The following is a 24,735-nucleotide window of genomic DNA, read 5'->3' as shown; positions in this document are numbered from 1 at the left end:
CTGTGAGATCTCACAACACCAGCAAAGTTCTGTTCTTTCTTTAAAACAGCAAAATACAACTTTAGCCTACAGACACACACACACACATATGTATATATAGTTCCCCTCTTATCTGTCAATGAAAAAGAGCATGCATCTGAAAAAAACTGAAGCAAAACATTTACTGAATCAGTGTTCTCAGAATGCCTGTTTTATGTAGACCATGGTGTTTTATCTTTTTTAGAGACAAAATTCTCCCTCTCTAAGGTGGTCTTTCTCATCTTGAGCACTCAGGAGAAAAACTATTGGATAAAACAGTCATCATTAAAAGTGTTTCATGAAGCAATAACTTGATTTTGTGAGCACCACCAGGGACTAGATGGTGGAATTTTAGGGCAGGCAGAGAAGTAGTTTCTTGTCCTCAAAACACCTTTATTTATACTTCAGTCAGTTCTAGCTTTCCCCCTCTTCCTCCTCCTGTTCTGTACTTCAGACAGCAGCACATGAGGATGACCACAAATGCTACTCATCTGTTCTTCCAACTCCTTCAACATCACCTGTGTGTGCAGGGATGTACAGGCAGATCTGCTCCTCTACTTGTCAGACTAGACAATGAAATTATCCTGGTGGATATGATGCACAAGGAGAAGGACTGTGTTGGCTCAGTTTAAGTTTCTTCCAGCCTGCATGAGAAGTGAAGAAACATTCTTCATTTGGACATTTCAAAACCAAAAGAAGACAGAATGACATCAGGCTTCCCTGATGTCTCTGACAAGGCTACTGTACAAGAAGCCACCACAGGCAACACAGAAAGCCTTGAATTTTGATTTTTGAGAAAATGAAGGAAAAGGGATTTTCACAGATACTGCAATACTGGCAGCAGTTGAAGTGTTCCAATTTGTCCAGCTCTAGATTTGTCAAGTGTGCAAGCTACCCTAATGGTTAAGGTCATCACTGTTGTTTATACAGAAGAAAATTTTCCCCAGATGCTATTGGCATTCATATTACATTCACCAGTGTTTTCAGGAATAAAATTAATTGCTGTTGCTAATAGTTCTATCCCATTTAGAAATAGCACAGAAGTTAAGTAAGGTTAAGACTGAGTGAACCAGTGGGTCCATGTCTATACAAGGGTCACAACCTTTGTTCAGACCCTGACAACAGTTCATGTTTTCTCATGTGGTTCCCCAAATCACTTTCTAAATGGATGGTAAGAGTGATGCTGATTACTGAAACATATGCCTGATAAGCCCTAACTGCCCAGTTCTTCTGTTAAATAGACACAAGTTTGGATCTTTTCTCCTTCAGAATTTTCCCAAACCACATGCAATTAGATATCATCCAACGCTCACATTCCCAAACTCATTAGCATTCTTGGCTATATGCTATTTGTATTTTGTAATTTTCTGGTTTTAGTAGCCTCTAATACTTAAGAATGACCAATGTTACCTTTTCACTTTCTAGTCCCTCTGGGCCCCTACCCTCAGAAACTCAGTATAAATGAGTGCCATGGTGTCTGTTCATTGCAACTCTCTACTTGGAAATCAACTTCCTTGAAGAGTAGCTGGCTGAAAGCCCAAAGATAGCACTGGAGGTAATGGGGAGTTCAGAACAAGCCCTGAAATGCCTGAGTGTGGATGAGGACTATGCCACTGCTGACTGAAAAAAGAGCTCTAAATCCAACTCAAAGCTATATGCAGGACCACCTGCACTGTGTTGTCTCAGTTGTCCCTTGAGACAACAACTTCTGTCGTCACATGGCACCAAAATTGTTTGGTTTGAATTGTGTTGTTTGGAACATACATACATTTTAAAATGCACAAGATATGAGCCTTACAGGATAAAATGTAAAATCTATCTCAAATGAACAGGCTGTGAAACTGAGAGTTTGTGATGAAGAGAAGGATGAAAGTAATAAGCTAACTAGTGGACACATTGTGAAAAATGTACTAGGTACTCTGAAAAATGAAAGAATAGTCTTAGAAAGGGAAGATAACAAGAAATCCAAATGATACAATGTGAGGTTAAAATAAATAATTCTACTGGGAACAGCCTGGAAACATTAAAAATGGGAATATCTGAAAACTAGCTAATACCTGAAGACTATTTTGTCTTTCATAAAGGCACTGACCTGTTAATAAAAATAAGCCTAACAGTACCTAAATAGATTGGGACTGGGATATATTTCATTAAAAAATACACTGCTGAGTGCCTGAAGAAAGCCCTGTGGCTGTACCTCCTGCTGTATCCATCAGTTGTGAGCTAGAATGTTCCCATACCTTTGGCTGTGTCTGCAGGCCTGTGCCCATCACAGATCATGTGGACAGGAGGTTATTGTGAACAAGCACATCAGTGCAGGACACCTCTGAAGAAAGTCAGGATGAAAAAGCAAATTGTTCAATATTTGTATTTCCTAACACACTGCCCTCAGTAGATAGGAAGGAAAACAGAAGTGAAATCTTCCACAAATAGCTATTCTGATTTTTAAACAAGTGTAGGTTAAAAATTGTACTACTTTCCTATCAAGCAAAATCAATGATGAAGCAGAGTTAAGTGAATACTATAATTTTGAATACAGTTATAAATTGTACTTGCATTTGTGTAAGATAACAAATTTTGTGTACTCACTTAAGAAATACCAATATATTTATGGTTTATCAATCCAAAGTTGTTCAAATTTTAGCATTCAGATTTGTGAATTATTCATAAAATAGCTGTGCAGTAGGAATTATTTATAGAAATGTTGCTGAAAATAGCACTCTTTTTAGACTGAGTCTAGTAAAAGAGAAAGCTAATTTTGTTAAATTGTTTAGATCAAATTATCTGCTTAGCCTTATTATTGAGAATACAGTGCAGTCTATTTTTAACTACACAGTGGGGCTCTCAGCACTTCAGAGAAGAGTGAGATAGAGCCCAACACATTCCACTGCTGCTGTTCTGGAGGCCTGCTGTGAATATGCAATTATGAATGGATTCAGTGTATGAATTTGCTTTGAACTGTACTATCTTGTACTGCGTTTCTGGGAACTGTTAAGCCATCCTGTTCTGTTTCTGTCCAGAGTTCTGTCTTTTAAGGATATCATACATTACTGCAGAAGAAATAAAAGAAATCTTCCATAAGAGAAAGAGTAGGCAGAGCAAACAACATGACTGTTCTTATGGGATTCACAAGGGATTTGTATAGTACAATCTCAAGAAAATAGATTTTCTTATTCTATAGCTAGAAAGAGAAGGTGTTGGAGTCTCAGGTACGATTACAATGTATTAGGAGTCCTAGGTCAGTGTTTCTGTACAAGAACCAGTGTAGTTATAAGTACTATCTGCACTGCAGCAGGGAAACAGTGGCAAAGGCTGAGGATTGACTTATGGCCTTATCTCTGGTATCTGTTTCTAACTGAGAGATGCTGCAGCCCCTGAGCACTGTCACAAGTCAAACAAGTTATACCAGTTGAAGATCTGACCCTAACTAAATTCCCAGTTGTAATTTTGTGGTGTTACTGAGTCTAGAGTGGTGCTGCCATCCCCAAGCCAGTAATTACTGGCTGTGCCTGGGCCTGACATCAGCACAACACTAAAAAGTTAGATAAGACAAAATCTGTCCACCATTATTTAATATCCTTGCCCCCATTTTCTTCCTTCCCTCCTCCTCACTAAAGGAATCCTAACCTGAAAGAACAAGAGACATTTTTTACATAATTTCTGTCAGCAGAGGTTCTCAGAGACATCTGGCTGAGGACCCATTCTAGTGCTGGAAAAAAGTCTGTTTTCTGTGTAGGGGAATTCTTACTTGCCTTTTCTCCTCTCCTTGAAACCTTTTTAACAAAGAAAGTCATGCTGCTATTTACTCCCTGTTCATCATTAACTAAATAAAACTCCATAAATATATCAGAACACACAATGTGCCTGTATAATTTTTGAGAAGACAGATACACTTGCATAATACAGTGACATTTGATGCTTAGAGTCATCACTAGCAACCACCTTAAAGAACACTCAGAGTTGCATTTCATACACAGAAATGTTTATGGAACTGAACATCTTTTATATTCAGTAAGGATTTCACTCATCATTTTTCCATTAGTTATCATGCAGACACTGTTTCATTTTTTGCTAGCACCAGGACTGGATATCTACAAAATACAGATATGGTAGTTTGAACTCACACTTCTGGAGGTTTTTTTTAGTTCAATTTCCAGGGACTAATTTGAGAACAGTGCAATAGCAGAGTATGAAAAAGAGAATGGTCCCATTCTTTCTGGCCACAGTGACAGATAATGTCTTTCACCATGCACACCTGTAACTAAGTACTTAGGTTTGGTAAACAGGCAATATGGAATGAAATTCTTAATCCTTATCCTGTCTAACTGAGTAGAATTTAGGGATTTAGCTCTGTGTAACACTTGCTTTACATTATTAATAGAAGATTACCTTTGCCCTGTGTAATGGTGAGAGAATATGTTGTTACCTAGTGTTTGGTACTCATTGTACTCCATCTAGAAACAAAGTGGTGTTGTCTCACACGCATTTATTTTCTCTATACATTGTGAAATAGCTTATAAATGTGCTACTTCCTTGTACACAAGTTATATTTTATTTATACCAAATCTGCACCTCACAGGCTAGATTTCACCACCAGTGTCTTCAATTACAATCAATAGAGGTCACCTCCAGTTCTACCTCCCTTGCTGTCACTCCAGGGTTTTAGCAGTTTAACTGTAGGTTCGTATTTGTGACAAGAACACACATTCTTCATATCACATGGAAAGTAACAGGATTTTAGAATTCCTCTTTGTTGTTAGGCTGGACTGAACACATTAAAATATTGAAATTAAATATTAAAATTTGAAACACAATGAAATAGAAAATAATTCAGTCAAACTTGTTCCAGACTTAAATACTTTCTGTGAATTCAACTTTGGTTGACCGAAGAACCCAAGCTTGGATAAACTAAGATTAACCCTATGAAGCAGTTTTGTGGTGTCCCTCTGAGAAGCTCCCATGGCCCTTAGGGGATGGCAGATTAACTGCACTGCTGGGGCAGCTCCGCCTCCATGGAGTTTCCACAGCATGCCTATCAGGAAACCCTCACTGTACTAATAGTCTGCTCTTTACTGACTGAACCTGAAAAGATGGAAATGCCAAGTGACACAAGTTGATCCCGTGTCCTTAATGAAAATTGTGTTCCAAAACCTTCAAGCTTTTCTAGCACATATAGGTACAACTCACTTCCAGATGAAGTGAGACATTCTTTCTCTGTTTATAAAATTGTAAAGAAAGCCTTTGGAAACCATATAGGTCATCTACTTCCAAATTATGCCCTGGGATACAATTCTCAATGATCATTAGATTGGTTTACTATTATATGAACAACACAGAGAAAGATTTCTTTCCCCCTTTAATCCCAAAGATGTTAATTATTTCTATTAATAAAAGAAAGTATTTACTATTCTTGTCACACTGCCTCATTTGCAATGGCATATTATCTTGGGAAGAGAATTGGTTTTGTATTCCTCCCTATTCTGAAATTCTCTATAGCTCCCTGTGGGAAGAACAAAGGAACAGGACTCATTCTTCCTCAGCAGTCACACAGCTGAGCTCACAATATGATGCTGAGTTCATAATGCTTCCAAGTGTTTACCAAAATAAGAGAGAGAATGATGTTTGTTATGTTTGACTTCAGATTATGAGATTTCTGGAGTATATACTGTAGCAATGAGAGGAAGGAAAGACTGGTCCAGAGGTCATTTTGGTTTCTAATGTTCCTTGTTCTTTCCATTCTTATTTCTTCCCCATTTACAAAAGCAATAATGTGGAAGAAAAAGTATTTGTAAAGGGACGCAGGAGGGACCCTTCTTTTGTTCACTCTGACACTTGGCATTTATTTTATCTCATTTTGGCAAAATTACATCGCAGCTGTCTGGAAGTGATATTTAGTCTGTTATGAACTCTGCATGAAGTATTTTTAGATTTGATTTTGGTAAGCTTCCTCTTAGTAAATTATTTCTAATTCACATGAGTTGCATGAACCTGAGAGCTCCATTAACCTTCATTATGCCTTCTCCTCACTTCATAGTCTGAGCTCACATACAAGCACAAAGAAAATATTTAAATGAAACAGTGGCTTTAAAAATATTCCAAACTTAAACTACCGATTTAAGGAGGCACAAGTACCTTATCTATGCATAGGTGTCACCATTGTTCTGCTTGACTGCTTTTAGTGGACCTGAGCCCAATCAGTAGTTACTGACATTAGCCTCGGTTTCTTGTCAGCTCACAAGAGCTCATTTTCTGGCACTCTGCTGCCCTCTAAAAGCATTGCTCATTTTAATGGTATTTTTGGGGATCCTATCCCCCCACTTTAATCTCAAATGAAAAGCAAAAAAGTCTCTTAGGTACTTCATACTTTCATCAGAACACTCACAGAATCATAGAAGATAAACTAGAAACAGAAGCTTCAAAATGCCTTTAATCCATTCCTCCAAAACAGAACAATTTAGCATACTTGCATCATAAACTCTTAGCCCTACCTAGAAATACAGCCAAAATTAGAGTGCTTTATGCTGACAGATGATGTCATAGTAAATGAACACATTTGTCTCAAACTAAGACTTCAGGCCATTTGCTCTGAAGTCTTCAAAATCAGTGAATGAATTGTCTGAGCATTACAGAGTTTTCACTCCTCCTAACTTGTAACTATGCATGGAGCTGATGGAATGTGCAGGTGTGACTGAGATCTAAATACTGTGCTATGGCAAAGAAAGGAAAACAGTTGATCAAGTTAGTGCTTGATCAGATGTCACAAATTATATGCAGCCTGTAGTTCAAGAATGTTATTCCAAAGATATCTGGCATTCCTTATGTTTCCCTTTAGGCTTTATATCCCTTCCAGTTCATTAACTCCTTTGTTAGTGTTTTCCCAGTTGCAAAAGATGGTAACTTACATTGTGACTTTTAAAAACATGTTCCAAAGAAGGGACTTGATCTTGGTTTCCTAGGAAAGTTTCTTAGAGCCCTTCTATTTCAACCAACATAATGATGCTTGTATTAAAACAACCTGAGCTTCCCTCCTTCAGCACTGTGCAAGGTCTGGGTTCAGACAATGGAGGTGTTGCTGTCCTCTGCAAGGGCTCCTCTCATTAGAGCAGCACAGGATGGACTTGCCTGGAAAGGTTTACCTCAGTCTCCTGCTTCAGAAACCCACTAAAACACAGATATCTGGGAAGTCAATGGTACTTGGTCATGTAACATTGCTAGGAGAAATGTACTAATTGATTGAAAGTATGACACAGTTTCCTAAATTCATATTATATTTTATAAAACCCTTTAAAAAGCTGCAGTACAGGTTCCTCAAATCTAAGTGTTCTTTTCAAAGAGTAACCAGTAATTTGCATATTACTTCAGAGTCAGAACCCATGTTCAGAGTCTTGCATGTATCCCTTTAGTTATAGGATATCCATGAATCTGTGTAATAAGTAGGTAAAAAAAGTGCTGAAATAACAATCAGTAAGATTCCATTAGGTGGAATATGAGGTTTTCTCTCCTAATTTCAGAGATTAAATAATCAATTCATACAGAAAATTCTCTCCAGTTGCTGATTAGAACAATAGTTGTTTCACTGAGCCACAAAAATTTTTATTCATATTTACAATCTTTGTGCTTCAGTAAAATGAAATCAGTCCAGGATAGTGGGATTCTTCCATGCATGGAATAAAAGCCATCAAAAAGCACCACTGTACACAAGATTTTTAGTGATATGTCCACACTCCTTTACTATTGATAAGGAACTCATGAGAGACAATAGCACAGCAGTCCTTTTCCCTTTAATTTGTATCTCAGTACTAGAGGCTGGCATTTCTGCTGCATTTTCCTAAAGATTACAGGCTTGCCTTTCAGGACCCTCTGACATGTAAAAACACCAGAGAAGGACTGACATGCTCATAAATCACTTTCTACTGCAGCCTTGGTGTTGCCAGGAGTCCCTGCTTATTGCAGCGTAACCCGGAGCTGAGTGCAGCCTGTGATGCCAACTAATGCCTCCAGGAAGGCAGTGAGGAAGAGAGAATCATGTAATCCAGGGAGTTTTCATGCCCAGAAATGCCTTCTCAGCCACTGCAGGACAGCTAGAGAGTCCCAAAGCATCCTCACACAAATCAGAAAGCTCCTGTTTCTTGATTTTTGTTAGCCTTCACTCTTACGCTTCCATCCTGCCCTCTCTGAAAGAGCTCAGTTTTCAGCTGCAGTAGTTTTCTTTGGCATACTGTAAGTGTATTACCTGGTAGTAGCATCATACTAGACCGAGGAAAAGTCTGAAGAAAGGGTCACCTAGGATAAGGAGTAAAGACTATTATCTTGTTCAGTTTAATCTGTTACTTTTATTTGTATTCTTCCCTGCCTTCTTTTTTAATCTTATATTAGCATGTGAAGTATTTTTTTCTTTTTTCCTCTCTTACAATAGATTGCAGACAACTGTTTGCCAACCCAGAAGGCTTAAATTACAATATGAATACAGACTGTGAAGTGCCTTAGATTCCTCACAATTACCCAAGACTGACTTGGTGCAGCAAAGCTGTCTGAATAGAATGCTGAAAGGCTTTTATCCTGCATTCCGAATGTGTGAAACAGTGTACTATGTTACAGCTACGTTGCAGTTCTTATGCCTTTAGCATAAGTAACAGTGTTTAGTAATTTAGAAATATAATCAGCTCCTCAACATCTGATAAAGCACCTTCTTGTTTAGGGGTGCTTTTGTTGTCCAAGATACTGACATTCCCAACTGTCAGCCCTTTCAGTTTCCATAGCATTTTTAAAGGAACTCTGTTGTTCTATCAGCCACACTATTTTCCTCAGACTGTCTTAGAGATAAATAATATTTGATTATCATCTCTAGAGGCATCTAATATTTAAAATTTGAAATTTTTCACATGCAGACTGTAGGGTCAGTTTCCTCTTTTTTATTATTTGTAAAGTTCCTTGAGAATTCTTTTATCTAATGGAGCAGCACTTGCACTTTGTGCTCTGAAACAATGTTGTTTCCAATTCATTACATTAGGAGAAATGAGGCATCTTGTGAAGTAAGCATTAGAATATGAAGTCAGAAAGTCTGCACTGCTAAGCCAGATTGGTCTTTGGGGAAATTGGATATTTCCACTCCACTAAAAAGTTATTATAATAGCATTCTTTTGACTGCCAAGCAAGCTGCACTAGAGACTTCATTTGCTCCCTGCTTAATGTATCTGACTTCTGATACCTCACTTTTGAGTCAAAGCAAGAGATTTTTACCTTTTTTTTTCTGTGAATCTCTTGCACCTGCTGACTCCCAACCTTCATTCCTATACTGGTTTAATTAGATTCTAGTATTCTTGTCAAGTCCAGGACAACATAAACTTGCAGCAATGCAGGAACAATATCTTCTGAATTAAACACTAATTCCTCCAAGACCCAAAGTGCATAGACAAAGAGAAAAAAAACAATAAATTACATTTGTATCTAAATAGAATTTGCATTATACATTATACAACCTTGGCTTTCCAGCTTTATCTCTAGAGCACAGTGCTACATCTGCCTTGTAAACCAGGGGTTTTATCTCCTCCATTCTGCCTTCTTGCTCTGCTGTGTTACCTGATCTTGTTACATTTTGAAAGAAATATTTCCAAATCCAATATATTCTGTCTCTGAGACTGCTGATCAGCTCAAGGGATTTATAGCAGTGACATTTCCTGTACATGGAATTCATCGCAGAAATTAAAGTCTTCAAGGAACACTGATTGAGATACTAATTTGTGTTTTCCTAGCTGGTCTACATGTAGTGCACAGTCCAAAATTTATTTCTAGGTAATTCATTATACCCTCAAGGAACAACAAGGAAAGTCCAAACTAGAAAGGCTTATCACACTAGAAGGATTGAGCAAAGCTAAGTCTACAGTCTGATACCTCAGTTACTTAGTACAGGAACCCTCGAGCTCCAGCTCCTGGGTGAGTCTTTGAGCCTGCAAGGGAGGATGGAAAATCTGCAGCCAAAGTTCTTCTGCAAAGAGATCCATATCTGTGAATCTCATCTGAACTCTACTGTTCTAACCCCAGAAAGCAAACTGTAGCACAGAAAAATAATACACATTAAGGGATGGTTCCAGGTTCATGTCTGTATATAAGCCAGGTAAAGTTTTAGGAAGTTGTATCATTTATTAAACCAACAGATAGAGAAAATGGTTTCTAAGGGAAAGAATCAGCAATTTATGTGGCTTAAGAAACCATAACCAGGAGTTCTGAAGAATCAAAAATACGCAAGAGCTACAAACAGCTTCTGTATAGCTCAGACATGTAACTTAACAATAAACAAACATGAAAGACTGCCAGCAGCAAAACATGAGGGTAGAAATCAGAATAAAACAAGATTGCTTGAATGTCTCCATTTAGGTGTGTTTTTGTAGCCTGCTTTCCAGGCACTGGAGCATTCCCATAGACTATGAGTGTAAGCAACAAAATAAATGTATTTCAGGTCTCTATCAATTTTTTTAAAGAAATAAAGTGCCTAAACTGATACTTATTCTAAATGCTTTTAAAAAGAATTAGTTTTAGCCAAAAATATCCATTCTTCTTACTAATAAGCAGTTGAATTTATGTGAAATTACTTGATTGACAAGTTTCTGAGGATCAAAAAGTCATTTACAACCTAAGGACTTGTCTTTCACCTATTAATAATTTATTAAAAGGAAACATTTTGGTTTCTATCAATCAGTCATTTAACAAAATCCCCAATGATTAATGTATGGATGAAAAATGGGCATGTCACAAACTTTATCTACTGAGTTTCCCTTTTACTCATTAACTTCTCTGTATCCTGAGTTCACTGAACAATGTATCAAAAAATCTCACAGTCCAGAGCAGAGCTTAACAATATGAGCGGAGGGTAATCTATCCAAACCAGGAGGGTTGTGATAGAGCTCTGGTGTAAATCATGCAAGCCACACTCGGCCTTTAAAAACTGGTTTTGACTATAATGAGCCCAAACTGTCTGCAGAGTGACTGTCACGTAATTAAGTTACTCCAGAGCTAAAACTTAGCACCTTATTTTAAAACTCCCCTTAAATCCCTCCAGGAAAATGTGGTGTAAAATCAGGTTGGGTTTTGCTGAAGTGCCCTTCAGGAAATGACTTGTATTGTCTGTAAAACGTGTGTGTGGCAGTAAAACAAAAAGATCTTCCAACAGGGATAATTTAGGGAAGTATTATTAACAGTCTTCAGGCTAAAGTTGTCATCCCTTGCATCAGATATAAGGCCTGCAGAAGTCTGTTTCCTAAAGAGTCTAAAGCAGATGAGAAGGTGCAACAAACTAATGCTTGGTTTCTTGGGGTTTATTTCTTCTGAAAAAGCCAATGTCTTTTAAATTGTCTGTTACTGCCTGTTCATTGGGAAGCTTTCCTGTTATCCCTGATGGTCTCCTGCTGAAATCCTGCATTAATGGGCCTGCCTACCTTCCCTTGACCACAAGCGAGAAGTAGGAACAGAGACAGGAGGTGTTTCCCTGCAACAGCCATATTTTCATACTAGAGAATTTATTTTCACTTTCTTTTTTCTCCATTAAATGCTATATTAAAATAAAAAAAACTAATTCTTTCAAATAGCCCTATGGCATTCCATCTGGCCCCAAAGATAAATATTTTCCCAAAGCACTGGCTGAAGTAGATTCCATCTGGAATCACTTTTCTCCGTATTTGTGACAGATTGACTCTGTTGTATTCATAAGAAAACAAATAAGCAATAATTTGTTCCATCAAAAAGCAAAAAGTCAATAAAAAATATGTGTGAAATACAGTTTCTTCAGTTTCCCACTTTTGAGTTGCACAATATTATCTTCAGCATCTTCCCATTTCTGTCAAACCATCTCCTTTTATATAGATTTTAAATCATTTTATTCTAGGTATAAATCTAAAATGGATTTTCAAAGCTAACCATTATGAGCCATCATGCTTTTTTATTGCTATTTAATTGCCTTAATACTACAAGCACTTTGACAAATTGGCTAAGGTTTGGTTTTTTTCCAGTTTCATGTTAGTAGTTTTTACTGTTATTGCTTAATGTTTTGGTGCTTTTTTAGAAGCAGGAGATGGGAATCTTGACTAGGAATACACAAATGCAAGACAAAATCTCAGAACAGAATTTTTGTTTGGTCAGGAGAGAGGGCTATAAAATACAGATAAGAACTTAATAGTCTGAACTGTACAGTGGCTCCATTGAAATTTCCTGTTCTTGTTTTGTGGTCCTTGATATGAGTTTGTGCATGTTTTCAAAATTGTATTTTTGGATTGAAAACACTTTCAGAGCTCCAGCACAAGTTTTATGTCCAGAGTTATTTTTTGCCCTTGTACAAATAGCTCTACTTTCTGTAGCACTGATAGCCAAGCTGCAGAAAGTAATTACAAGATTTAGTAGAAATATTTTATTAAATTTCTCTGCCATTTGCTAATAGGTTAGTTAAATCTCCCTGTAAAATTAATATCAAATCTTTAAGGTTATGTAAATGCCTTCATTAATCAAAATCTTGGCCCTTTTTTATTAATTAGATCTAAAAGCTTATGTAAAACTTCACCAGCATTGCCCATGAATTTTATTCTCATAGGCACATTGCTAAGCCATCCTTTAAAGACTCACTGACTTTGTGATGCTCAGTTGGTGAATTTGCCCTCATTAAAGCTAGAAAGAATGCCTGCATTGAACTTCTTGTGGACAGAAACCTTTTTCTCTGTACATGAAATCTTTGCTTCTGAGCTGTTCACTGATGCTCACTCCTCACTCATTTCATGTTTGTCTCCTGTGAGATAATAGTGGTGCTTTAATTTTGATATTGTAACTGGAGGATTATGACTGCACGTGGGGATTAAGTGCTGGAGATGATAATAGCCTAAAGTGCTGAAGAGACATTGAAAAATACAGGTTATGGAGAGTGTCAGAAGGCTTCTGATGGGGTATCACCTGAGTCTTCATCATTTATACTCCTCTGTTGTCACAGCTCACTAAATCCCACAAAACTGCAAAATTCCAGTCATGTCCAAAATTGGGAATGACCTTGTTTCCTTTGGTCATAAACTGCAACTGTAAAAGAATGACTGCAATGTGACTTGATGAGCATTGTTAAGTTTTTTTTAGAATACATTTTCATCTTCATTTGGAAGATGAAAAATGAAAATTTTGTGTGGAATAAGTCATAGATTGGTTTGGTGTCAGATCTGCTTACTGAGCTGTAACAGCTTTGTTCCCTTCCAGTGTCCCAGCCAGTGCTCTTTGTGACTGCAAAGGCACAAAGCCCACCCATTTCCACCAGCTCCTCAACTGCTGCAATCCTGGTCTCTAGCAGCTGAAAAACCACCCAGTATTAGTCCAAGACCACAACTTCCTAACGCAGAGAGCAGGATTCAATTCCTCTTTTAGAGACACAAGGAGGGGGTAAAGGATAACACATGACAGGGTGAAGAATCACAGGTGTTGAAATTATTAACCTTTAAGTACCACCATGCAAGTTTCATACTTATATTGTGAACACAGTTGTTTAGATTGTCTCCAGTTTTAATTTTCCGCAAGTTTGAAAGAAATACCTACATTTATGTCAGTGTTTACTTTGGCTCACAATTTTCTGTGCTAGTTGTACGAGAACTTTCAATGTACTCCACTTTCATGTAATCAAAAGAATGTGGCCTCTCCTAGTAGATGCTAACTGCTGCCCATATGGATTTTTCTGAGCATTGTGCTGATACTAAAAGTCTACAGAATGGTGTGGCAATCACACCTGAGTCAAACCCCTGGTAGAAATGGAAGAAGGGAAGTCAGAATTCAAATCAATTCTTTCAAAGCAATGTAGAGACCTCTGGTTTTCCAATGCATTTGCTGAGCCTGAGATCCTGGAATATCATGAGCTATATGAATGAAGGAGCCTTTGTCTCTAAGAGGCAACTAAAAATATTAACTTGTTTGTTCAGGATTTTTTAAGTCTCAAGGAAGAATCTCAACCATCACACAGCAGGCAGTATGCCCAGGGTGACAGAATGACCAGGATGAGGATGGGCACACTACCATGACTGCCACTGTGCCCATGCATAAATACTAAATTTAGTTTACAAGGTGCTCTGAATTGTCTTTAAGACATCTTTTCTTTGGTATATTCAAGTACTAAGGTGGGAGCAAAGAGGCAGTAATCCCTAATAGCTCACCACTAAATATGTCAGTTTTTTGAGGGCTATTTTTTCCCCATCTCTTCCTTCCTGCAAGGGAAGATTGATAGAAATGAGCAATTGAATCCCTTAAAGTGAAATAGTATTTAAAACTTTTATTTCTGTTCTGTAAAGCATAAATAGGAAATTTAAAAGGCAGCAAGAAAAACATATGTCATAACTTCAGTAAGGTTTGTGGTATATCCTCTATTTTTTTTTTGAGTAACACAATTTTGATTCCAAAATAAATGGCTTCAGTTCTCAGAATTATTCAGTTTCAGAAACAGCCTTAGAAATTAGCAAGTGCTTGCTTTCTATACCCTTATTTGAACATAGAATTATTTTACAGCATCTGGGATCATGCTTTGTGGCATACCCATACATTGCTTTACCCACTACTGAAAAGCAGCATGTCTTACTGAGCTGAAACAGCACCTGGCTCATTGTATTCAAGGCACTACACAGCATTTAGAACAGGTTAAGTATCCAACTGAAACTGCAAGAAGCATTTTGCTCAACAGAACACAGCTAACTACTGGAGTTTGGCCACAGCATTTGGATTAACACCTCTGTCTTGCAGGCAAGATTGCCCACAGAATTTCCTCATTATTCACTTACACTACTTGTAAGCCTTCATCCCTATTTAAAAGTAAACCAGGCCTTCCAGGATGGTGTCAAGAAGCAGAATACATTAAGAATGGATTTGCTTGCAGTGAGACGCATTTACAAAATCTTGTTATTTTAAGATGTTGCAGGAAACGTGTGATGCTTTCTGAACAGAAATGTAATTTTCTTTCTTGGAATTTCTGCCTACAGAAAAAGATCTTTATATCTCAGGAAGGAAATGTTGTTAATGCCACCATTGTTAGAAAATCCAAACAGGAAGATGCTACAGCCTTTAAATGCCATTATCAGTGCCATGCTGCTTAAACCTAATAACTCTTGGTTAGTACTGTAGCCTGTGGGTTGCCAGACCACTGGGAGTAAGCTCAGCTTTAAACTTCTGAAGAATTTTTCCCTATTTCAACTCTATAGAGTATATATGACAAATATGTTAGAGAGGGGTATCAGCATGATGTCACAGTTTAAGAGACTTGCCAGAAGAATGTATGAAAACATGGTGGAATGAAGGGCAAGTCAGCAGGATAACCCTCCCCACCTTAATTTTTATTAGTCAGTCTTGACAATTATCTGCATTGGGAAATATAGGAGAATACAGCCAAGTGTTTCTCTAATGCAAAGCTGTAAATTTACGAAGAACAGACAAAGTCTTGCTTGTCAGAAGGCAGCAGAAATCAAACAGTACATGGTTCCTTTGCTCTCAGTTCCAAAGACAGCACTTGGCCAATTGCAAATACAGCCATACAGCACACAGCTGCTAAATAAAAAGGAGAGGAGCTGATTTCTGGGCTCTGAGGACAGCTCCTTTCCACACAGCAAAACTACTCTTTCCCTGTTGAAATGCTGCATCCATGTCCAAACCATCTCACTGAATCATGCCCAGGCATAAAAGGAAAAGGTAATTAGGGTGTGTGGCACCAGCAAACACTATGGTTTGCTGTGGGCCAGCATTCAACCCCATACCCCAAACCTTTTGTATTTGTAAGTGGAAACATACCCCACTAAGTCTTTTCCCTAAGACAAAATTCCCCTTTGACAGGGAATTTTGTGTTGCAAACCCTTTTTACTTTCTTCATTTCTATCTTCTTCTCACTTGGAAAGATTCAAGGAGATTTTAAAAAGGCACTGAACAAATTTACCTGTATCTATTAAATGTGACAGGCAAGCTCCAGTTCAGTTAAGTGCTGACTGCAAAGCTGTAAGCTTGCATTAACCAGGGGAAGGGCCAGTTATACTGCCCATTCTCAGAGTCTAAATGCACTTTGGCTCTAAGTAGCCTAGATTTCTGTTTTTGAACATCTAGTTGCAGTCAGAGCCAGCTGAAACCACTTATTTTATTAAATTACTACAGAATTTACTGACTTTCATGGCTCAAACTCTTTCCAGGATTATATATGATCTAACTTCATGGGGAATTTCAGTTTCAGCTCCTTTAATTTCCTAAAATTTACTTTCAATGAAAGCCAGCTCACCTACCTCATCCAGCCTCAATAGAATAATATGTATTTTCAAGATGGAAAACCAAAATTGTACATTAAGCATGAGAATTACTCCAGGAGGAATTCTGTATAAATTCTCATATCCAATCCATGCAGCTTTCAAAGAAAGCCAAACTGCAACAAATTCCAGCCCCAAACTGCATCCTTATTGCTCAGAGCAAGATAAGGGATCCCAGAATCCTCTAAAAACATACAGATTTCCAGCCTCTGTTAAAAGGAGGACTGTCTGCACAATCTTTAGTCATTATCTACTAAATAGATGTCTCCATATATTTTAGAAAATATGCTTTCTCCCATTAGATCCATCATCATATCACACATTCAAGGGAAAAGCTTATGAGATTTTATTGAGTACCTGATATAAACGTTACTGAAAATTAAAGTGGCAGGAAATCAACAGAAGAAGCTTTTCTTTTTATTTCACTTAGTCCTGCACCACCCATTTATTTTCCCAGCTGTTTCAATTAACTGCAGACTTTGCTAAAGCAGACTGCCCATCGTGTTTCCTGTTTCAGTCAATTCTCATAATGAACTAATTCTTCTGTAGAGACACTACTTTGTTATTCTGTACACTTGGGATTTGCTAACAGCAGAACACAAGAGAACAGGTGTGAAAAAAACATAAAAATGTTCTTTAATGTCTTCGTTCAAAAGAAGCTCCCTGAAGCCTGAAAAATTAACAAGCAGATAGCTAAGACCACTTCAGAAAGGTCACCTCAAGAGCAGTGGTACAGAAAGAAGGAATGGACAACAGACTAAAAATCCTTTGTTCAATACTTCTCTAAGTGGAGACACCTGACTGCAGAATGTCACTGTATATGCACTGGTGAGCTGTGAAAAGAGATTTTCTAGAAAGGGCACATACCTCTCAACTGCCCTTAAAAACCTGGATATTGCTACTCTCAGGTAACACTGCAAAGCCACAGGGTTTTGTTGAACAAAACCAGAGTAAGATGAAGAAGGCACAATTCTCTAAATTCCGAGAACTGCAGTTGAACTGACAGCACAAGTCTGTGCTTTCTCAGTCCATCTGCAGCTCTATGAATGGTAATTGCTATTCCAGTTCTGAGAACTTTGCTTTGTGCATGCATTAACCTCATGTGAATAAATAATCATACTCAGGAACATGACTAATGAACTGCAATTTTTAAACCAATGTACTACGGAGCACAATATATCACAGAAGATAAAGAACTAAATCTGCTTTAGAACAACAGTGCAATGAGGGAAGCTTTGGCTTTTCTTCTTGAGCTTACTTTCTAAACCTAACCTGTCAAAATACAAACTTACTGAGATTTAAGATTCCTGATGTTGCTCTGCTTCAAAGGAATGTAGTTAAGCCAGCTGAGCCATGAATGTGCAATCACTTCATCATAAAATGCAAGGTTTCAGGTGTTTACATGATAGCATTTACCCATGAACACAATTTTGAATTGTAAGAATTTTTCAAGGTAGCATTGTTTTTCACATATATTAAATACACTGACATCAGGGTTAAGTGGCTGTGGCTGAACTTCACGATTTCCTCTTTCTTAAAATCAATGCTTTCCTCTGGCCAGGAGGTAATTAGCTTTTGGGCTGGGTGGCTGGGTATATTTTCACATGTTGCTGACTCAGGACATTTGCTCTGTTGCTGTTCCTAATACTGATGTTAATTACTTTTTACAGTACAGAGATCCCACTACCTCAGTTGTAATAAGATAATGTTGGGATGTATTCCCATTTTCAGTAGACAAAATGTAACAGGATCTCAAAGCAAAAGTAAATATCAGAGACTAGAAGAGCCTTTAGACAATTTTTCAAATAAGGTTCTTAAATAATACCTTTAATGACCCTAGTAATTTGTAATATAGTAATTGAATATTACAGACTAGCATACAATAACATTAACAGCATTGAAATTGCTACAGATTGACAGATTTTTATGTAAAATCAAAATATGGCATCTGAAGTTATTCTGTAGGGATGATTCAGCTTTTACTGGCTTTAGAAGAAGTTAACTAAAAGAGGAGATTATCATACCAGCAGAAAATTAGGGTAATAAAGAATGTTGTTCAGATTTTAGAATTGCTGTTGTATTCTAGCTTTTGTTCAGAGCAGTTAACCATAAACTAGAAATGTGAAATTGAAGCTTTAAAAAAAGAACCAACAAAACAGAAAATACAGAGCTGAAATTAAACACAGATCATAAAGTTTTGTTTCTACTTTCTAACAATATGAAAACTCTTCAGCTATGTCCTGGAACTGAGGGAATCAGCGTGCTCATTAAACTTCTGAAAGAGGATGGGAATTAAAAAAAGGTGGTAAAACTGATGAATTAGAATGTTTTTTGTGTTAGGTCTAGATAGGATGCTGAGACCCTTCAGAAAAATCTAATAAAACTGGAAAATTAGCCAACATTGTCAAATGTTACCTAATCCATATTGGAAGTGATCAGTGGAGGTCCTTGGGAAACTGACAAATTGCCAATGAAACGTGACAGTGCAGCAAAAAGCCTCCATTTGATGTCAGTCTGGTCCGTTCAGTTGCACACGTGTTCAGGGGACAGCTTTGGGCCCCTCTCCACAGAAACACTGACTCAGGGAAAGGCTCAAACGCCTCCTGCCACTAAGCCTTCATCAGGCTGAGGTGAAGGCCTGCCTCAGCTCTCAGTCTCAAAATCTCCATATCAGGAATGGAACACAGGGACTCTCTACAGAAATGTACAGAATGACCACTATCAGGCAATCCAAACTTACATCGACTTCATCTCCTGAAACACAGAAAATACTCTGAGCAAAACAGCTGTGATCACATAGCCTTTCTCAAATTTGCCATCTATGCACAACTTCTAGCATCAATATATTTCAGTGTGTTTCACTGTATTCAAATCTCTTCAGTGAATTATTTTTTTGAGTATTTGAAATATTTCACAGCTCACATTACTGTGAGCTAACACAATACCTGGATACACAGATTTTCTATATTTTGTTGCTGGGTGACTCCTAAGTTTATATGATAGCTCTCAATGGCTTTTCATTGTCTTTTTAAAAAATGAGTTTACATGTGTCTTCCTTAAACTGCAGAGATTTATGGAAATCATTTTGAATGGATATTGAAAGAGAAATGTCTAGCCTGAATTGATGCATAAACTCTGAGAATCTGAAAAACTGTTTGCAGAGTTACAGTGGCTTTAATAAATACATCCATGTTGACACACACCCATAAATATACATCCCTTCAGTTTCACTGCATGCAGGGTTCCTTCATAGCACTGCCTGAAGTCCTTAAGGAAAAGTAATTTGCTTTTCTGAAGGAAATTCGGAAACTAAGTCCATAACTGCCCTGAGGAAAATGCAGTAGCTGTCTCTCAGCAAACTTTATGCAAGTTTTCTCTTAAATAAGTGCCATTAGAAGTCCTCACTCAGCACTTCTTTTACAAATAATTCTTAAAAAGTAAAACTGCCCCTATGGCACAATGATTTCTAGACTGTTTTTTCTGCTTTTCTTTCCTCCCCCACATTCAATATATAAGCAAGATAAATTGCTACAGAACCTGCAGCTCCTTCTACAGCACTAGAGAGCAGTAGATTTAACAGCAAAGCCAAAAGAAGTCTCAAAATGTGTGATCCCCAATTTATCTTCTGTTCCCATCCCAGCCCCAATGAAGACATAGTGAGTCTGCCAACCCTGGGAGTAATGCAATAACTCTTGGTACAAAAACTTGTAAACTAACAAGAACACTGAGAAATGTGACTCTTCACAGCCTCAATGGTCTTTTATGAACAATAAAGATCTTAATAACAAGCTGTGCAAATAATAAAGTCTCTTATGTTTGTGATTTATGAGAGACCAGCAAATCACAGGAGGTCCAGAAAGGTTTCTGATGCTTTGATGAGCGGGCTGGCAGTTCTGCCCCTTCCCCATGGACAAGAACAGAACCATATTTACAAACAGGCTTGAGCATATTTCTGCCAAAGCACTGATGGGAAGTAGGGGGGTTATTTGTGCTCAGGTTTTGCATTTCAGACAGGAACACACTGCTCTGCCTGGACTGAACTAATTAAGGGCTAATTGACTGTCTAGCACCTATAAAGAGATAATTCGCCCACGCCATCTCCCACTGGAAACTGCAATGACTATAGGCACAGAAAGGATTGTTTATTTAGTGGTCAGCATAAGACACACATAAGTATTTGTTAGTAAGAGCAGAAGGAGGGCAGATGAGGATATGGATGTTTCTAATGGATGATTAAATCTGGGTAGCTTGATCTCCCTTCACGCTGTGGATGTTGTGTGCTGCAGTCACGCCTCTCGCTGCCAGCCTGCACTGGGATGATAATCACTCACTATGAAAACTCATTAGCTCCACAGCAATGAGCCCTCCACTGCTGAAGCTTGGTGCTGTTCTTAGTACCATGGCAATGATCTCTAACTGGATGTCCCAAACTCTCCCTTCTCTGGTAGGACTAAATACCACCAGAATAACCACTTCAGATACTCTAGTAAGTAGCTGTTATATGTTGCAAGCTATCTTAATGCTGAATTTGTATTTAGGGGCCAGCAAAAGTGTTAGTTTGTTGCCTCTTTGTAAATCTCTTTTTTAGTTACTAATCTTTTTTCATCTCTTAATGCATGCTACTTTTTGGGCATCATAAAACTGCACATTGGTGAGCATGTTGTGGTCTTACTATGAAAGGGAAGGTTTCAAAATAGTATCCTTAAATATGTAAGAACAAATGCCTTCCTCTTGAGCATGAAATGCTAAAAAGAGTACAGCAATGTCTTTGCACTTGTCTAGACTGTTCTTCCTATCTTTACTGCTCCAGAAAAATGCATTTTGTTGTTTAGAATATTAGATCTGGCAGTAGCTTTCTTTTTGAAAATTGGATAATGTTACCTAGTAACTATTCACTATAATATAAAAAGGGTCGGATTCCTTCCTATTTTTCTTTATTGAAATACAGTTAAACAAAAAAATAGCTGTTAGAAACAAGACAAAATTGGTACTAGGAGGTTAGATACCAGAATTTTTGAAAGGCTGCTAATGGGAATAATACAAATGACAGAAATATCACTTTATATCATTGATGCTCATATACAGCAGCCTCAGTTAATAAAAACCTCCAGGAAAGCTGTGAATAGCTATGAACTCATGAGAACCCTAAAAAGTCAAGTAACTTTTTACTTTAGAGGGAACACTATCCTGGTATTCATAAATTAAATTAGAACATAATTTTCCTAAATGTTTAGTAAAACACTCTTGTCTATGTCTCTTTTTGTGTAATTGCAATCAGATGTTTATATAATAGTAGGTTATGTAAAATATAAATATAACTATTTGTATAGCAGTTCACAATTCTCAAAACTCAGAATTTTGTAACTAACAATTATGCATTTACTAACCAAAATGGAATAATTGAATATATGCATGCAGGAAAAATATTACTGCAGAAAATCACTGTATTTAGTCTATAAATATTAATACTTCAAAATTAAATATGTTTGAGAAAATTTCTGTTATCTTTTAGAGCAGCAAGCTGAGAATACAAAGAAAAGCTCTATTTTCCTTAAATGTAATTTCATTTCACTGAGTCACAATATATACTGCTAGTTCTTGTGGCTGTATAAGTAGAATTTCCCTATCACATTTACATCCAAGTTTAAAGTTACCACTGTGTAACTATAAGAGGCACATTAGTTATTATGAGATATATATATTGATACATACATACATATATATATACACACACACAAATATATATTTGTACTGATTTGTTCAGATTCCAAGTAGCACAAAACTGTCATGTTCCCCTTGGCTACAACAGGGCACTGCTGATAGAAATGCCTTTGAAATATTAAGAATGCCTTTAAGAATGCTCTTTTCACTCCTTGAGTTGAGCTATATGCATATTTTTTGTTTTGATAAGGGTAGCAAGAGTGCCAGTAGAGCTGGGAAAGTGGTGATAAAAACTTGATTATCTGAGCTTGGCAACATCTGCCAAATAAAAAAAAACATGAACTACAATCACGTAGGGTTCTTTTTACACAAAACCAAGCCCCACAAATCTGGTACCTTTCTTAAAACCATAGATGTTGGCTGAAAGAATTTATGCCCCAAGTGCTCAGTAATACCAGAGTCATCACTGACTGATTTTTGGCTGCCATCCAGAGTTCCCCACCTGCAGCTTCTCCAGTGAACTCTGCAGTATGAGCACTTCTCCAGAATTTCTCTCCCAGCACATACACAGCTCATAAATTGTGTATATTGTACAATGTAAAAAAAGGACAAAACCTTCCAATTTCCTGCCTTCAGCTGGAAGAATTGTACAAGGATGTGGGGTCAGGTAAAGGGCCTCCTCTTTTGAGCCCTGTTACAGTACCAGGGTTGAAATTGCAAGACAAACCAGAAAATACTGTTTAAGCAAGCATCCTAAGTAAGGTAGTATCCTTTCACTGTTCACCATAGTAACAACAGAGGTAGCTGTAACAGTTCTATTAGAATATATGAAAGTGCAAGTGAAAAAATAAATCTTTTAGACGTGAACTAAGTCATTAATACAGCAGCCTGCCATGGCAGTGGTTAATATTGGACTTTATAGGGACTCCTCTGTTTTCCCCAGAATTTCAAGAACTAGTAAAAGTTACTATTGTTGTTTTCTCTTGTTATTTCATTTCTTTCTTGTTTACTAAGGCCTGTCAGCAATAAGCCTGCATTTGAAAAGTTGATGAAGGTGCTTCTGTAAGGTTTTGATGACTTTTAGCTCTTTTTTGCATAGCAGTTTCTGCTTGAAGGGATTAAATATCAAACTAAAACAATAACAGAAAAATAAAGCAAAGTGCACCTTTGCACACATGCACGTTTTTGTTTGCCATCACTCATATTACCCATCCTAATTAATGAAGGAAGCCTAAATTTCCAAAGAGAGGGAAGAACAGAAAAAAATCATAGGACTGTAGCCAAAATTGTAGATGGCTACTGCCTCTTCAATTACTTCTTCAGAGGAGTCAGTCCACAGAGATATTGGCACCTCTTCAGAGATAAGGAATTCTGCAACTCCTGCACTAAGCTGCCAGGAAAGCATCAGTATCAAAGCTTCCCAGTTTAAATAATCACTTTCTCTGCTGGCACTGAGTACAATTGTATAATATAAATAGCAACTGATTCCAACTGTGTCCAGACCAAAATTACTTCAATGATATCCATTAGCATCTGTACCATGAAATTCATCACTCAGTACAATATTAGGAAAGAATAAAGCACAATATTAACTGTAATTTACAGTTTAAAAACCGTTTCTTGTAGCTATTAAGTTCCATCACCTGAATGCTTTCAATCATCTCATTATATTGTTTCTGTCATTCCTACACTATTTCTGTACATCCCATTGAAGAGATACTGAATCCCACACAAACATTAAATGCAGTTCAGTGTTACCCTGCTCTGCAAACAAATGTAAATTTTTTTTTTGCCTTTCTTTCTCAGTCATGGTTGCTGTAAAAATGAACAGGTTAGGAATTCCCAGTTTTCTGCTGTCCCAGTGAAGGACATGAAATGTCTTAATCACCCAGTGGCTTGCTTGCCATGAGCCCCATTCCCCTGGCCCAACCAGACACTTTTCCATCCCACCCTGAGCAAGGCCCTGTTCCCTTGGCTAAATGCAGTGGGAGCCTGGGGAGCAGTTCCTGTGAGGTGCAGCTTCAAGAGCAAACCTGTCCCCCACCTCCAAAGTGCTGCTGAGCCAATTCCCACCCGTGAGTCACACACACACTGTGCTCTCCCCAGGCTCATACGTTTGTTCTTTCCTGTCTTTGTTGTTTCCATTAGCCTAAAGCAAAAGTCATCCAGGCTGAAAGGACATGTTTGTTCTCTGCTGATGAAAAACTCTAATGTCCCTTTGCAGAGAATTAAATCACCTGGTTTGTGCTGAATCACAAGCATAGTACCATTCTCATCCACCCTGGAAACTGTGTGTGCTAAACTCCTCTAGAGAACTGCTACAAAGGTGTGAGATATGGCAAAACTGGGAACCTACCCAGCTAATTAGTGAAGATTAATAATTGTTGGCTAGTAGGACCCTCATTGCAGACATGTACTGCAAAAATAAAAATATCCTGCTGCAGTGTTTTTTTCAAACAATAAAAAATCAGTTCAGTTCCTTTGATTGTTATTATTTTGTTGTTACAGACTCAGATTAGCCCCAAGGAAGGGTGGCAAGTTTATAGTTCAGCCCAGGATCCTGATGGCCGTTGCATTTGCACTGTTGTTGCACCTGAACAAAACCTATGTTCGAGAGATGCCAAAAGCAGGCAGCTCAGACAACTACTAGAGAAGGTAAGTCTTCCCAAAAAATTCCTCCTCTTGGTCATTAAACTTCCCATGGAAAACTACTGCTTTCCTTCTCAGTTAATCCATCATGAACTAATGAAGAGTTACCTGATAAAAATTGCTATTC

General features: G+C 37.6%; 1 protein-coding gene across 1 annotated transcript in view; it reads left to right on the top strand.

The window, feature by feature from the left end:
- The window catches only part of OLFM3 (olfactomedin 3), a 47,154-nt gene that overhangs the window by 7,887 nt on the left and 14,532 nt on the right, over positions 1-24,735 (top strand). Inside the window, exon 2 of the mRNA XM_066555572.1 lies at positions 24,468-24,614. Coding sequence (XP_066411669.1) covers positions 24,468-24,614 — 147 coding nt within the window. The remainder of the gene's footprint in view (positions 1-24,467; positions 24,615-24,735) is intronic.

This window comes from Molothrus aeneus, chromosome 9 (genome assembly GCF_037042795.1).
Source record: "Molothrus aeneus isolate 106 chromosome 9, BPBGC_Maene_1.0, whole genome shotgun sequence".
Taxonomy (NCBI): domain Eukaryota; kingdom Metazoa; phylum Chordata; class Aves; order Passeriformes; family Icteridae; genus Molothrus; species Molothrus aeneus.
The sequence above is the reverse complement of the archived record's forward strand: the minus strand, read 5'-3'. Positions and strand labels throughout refer to the sequence as shown.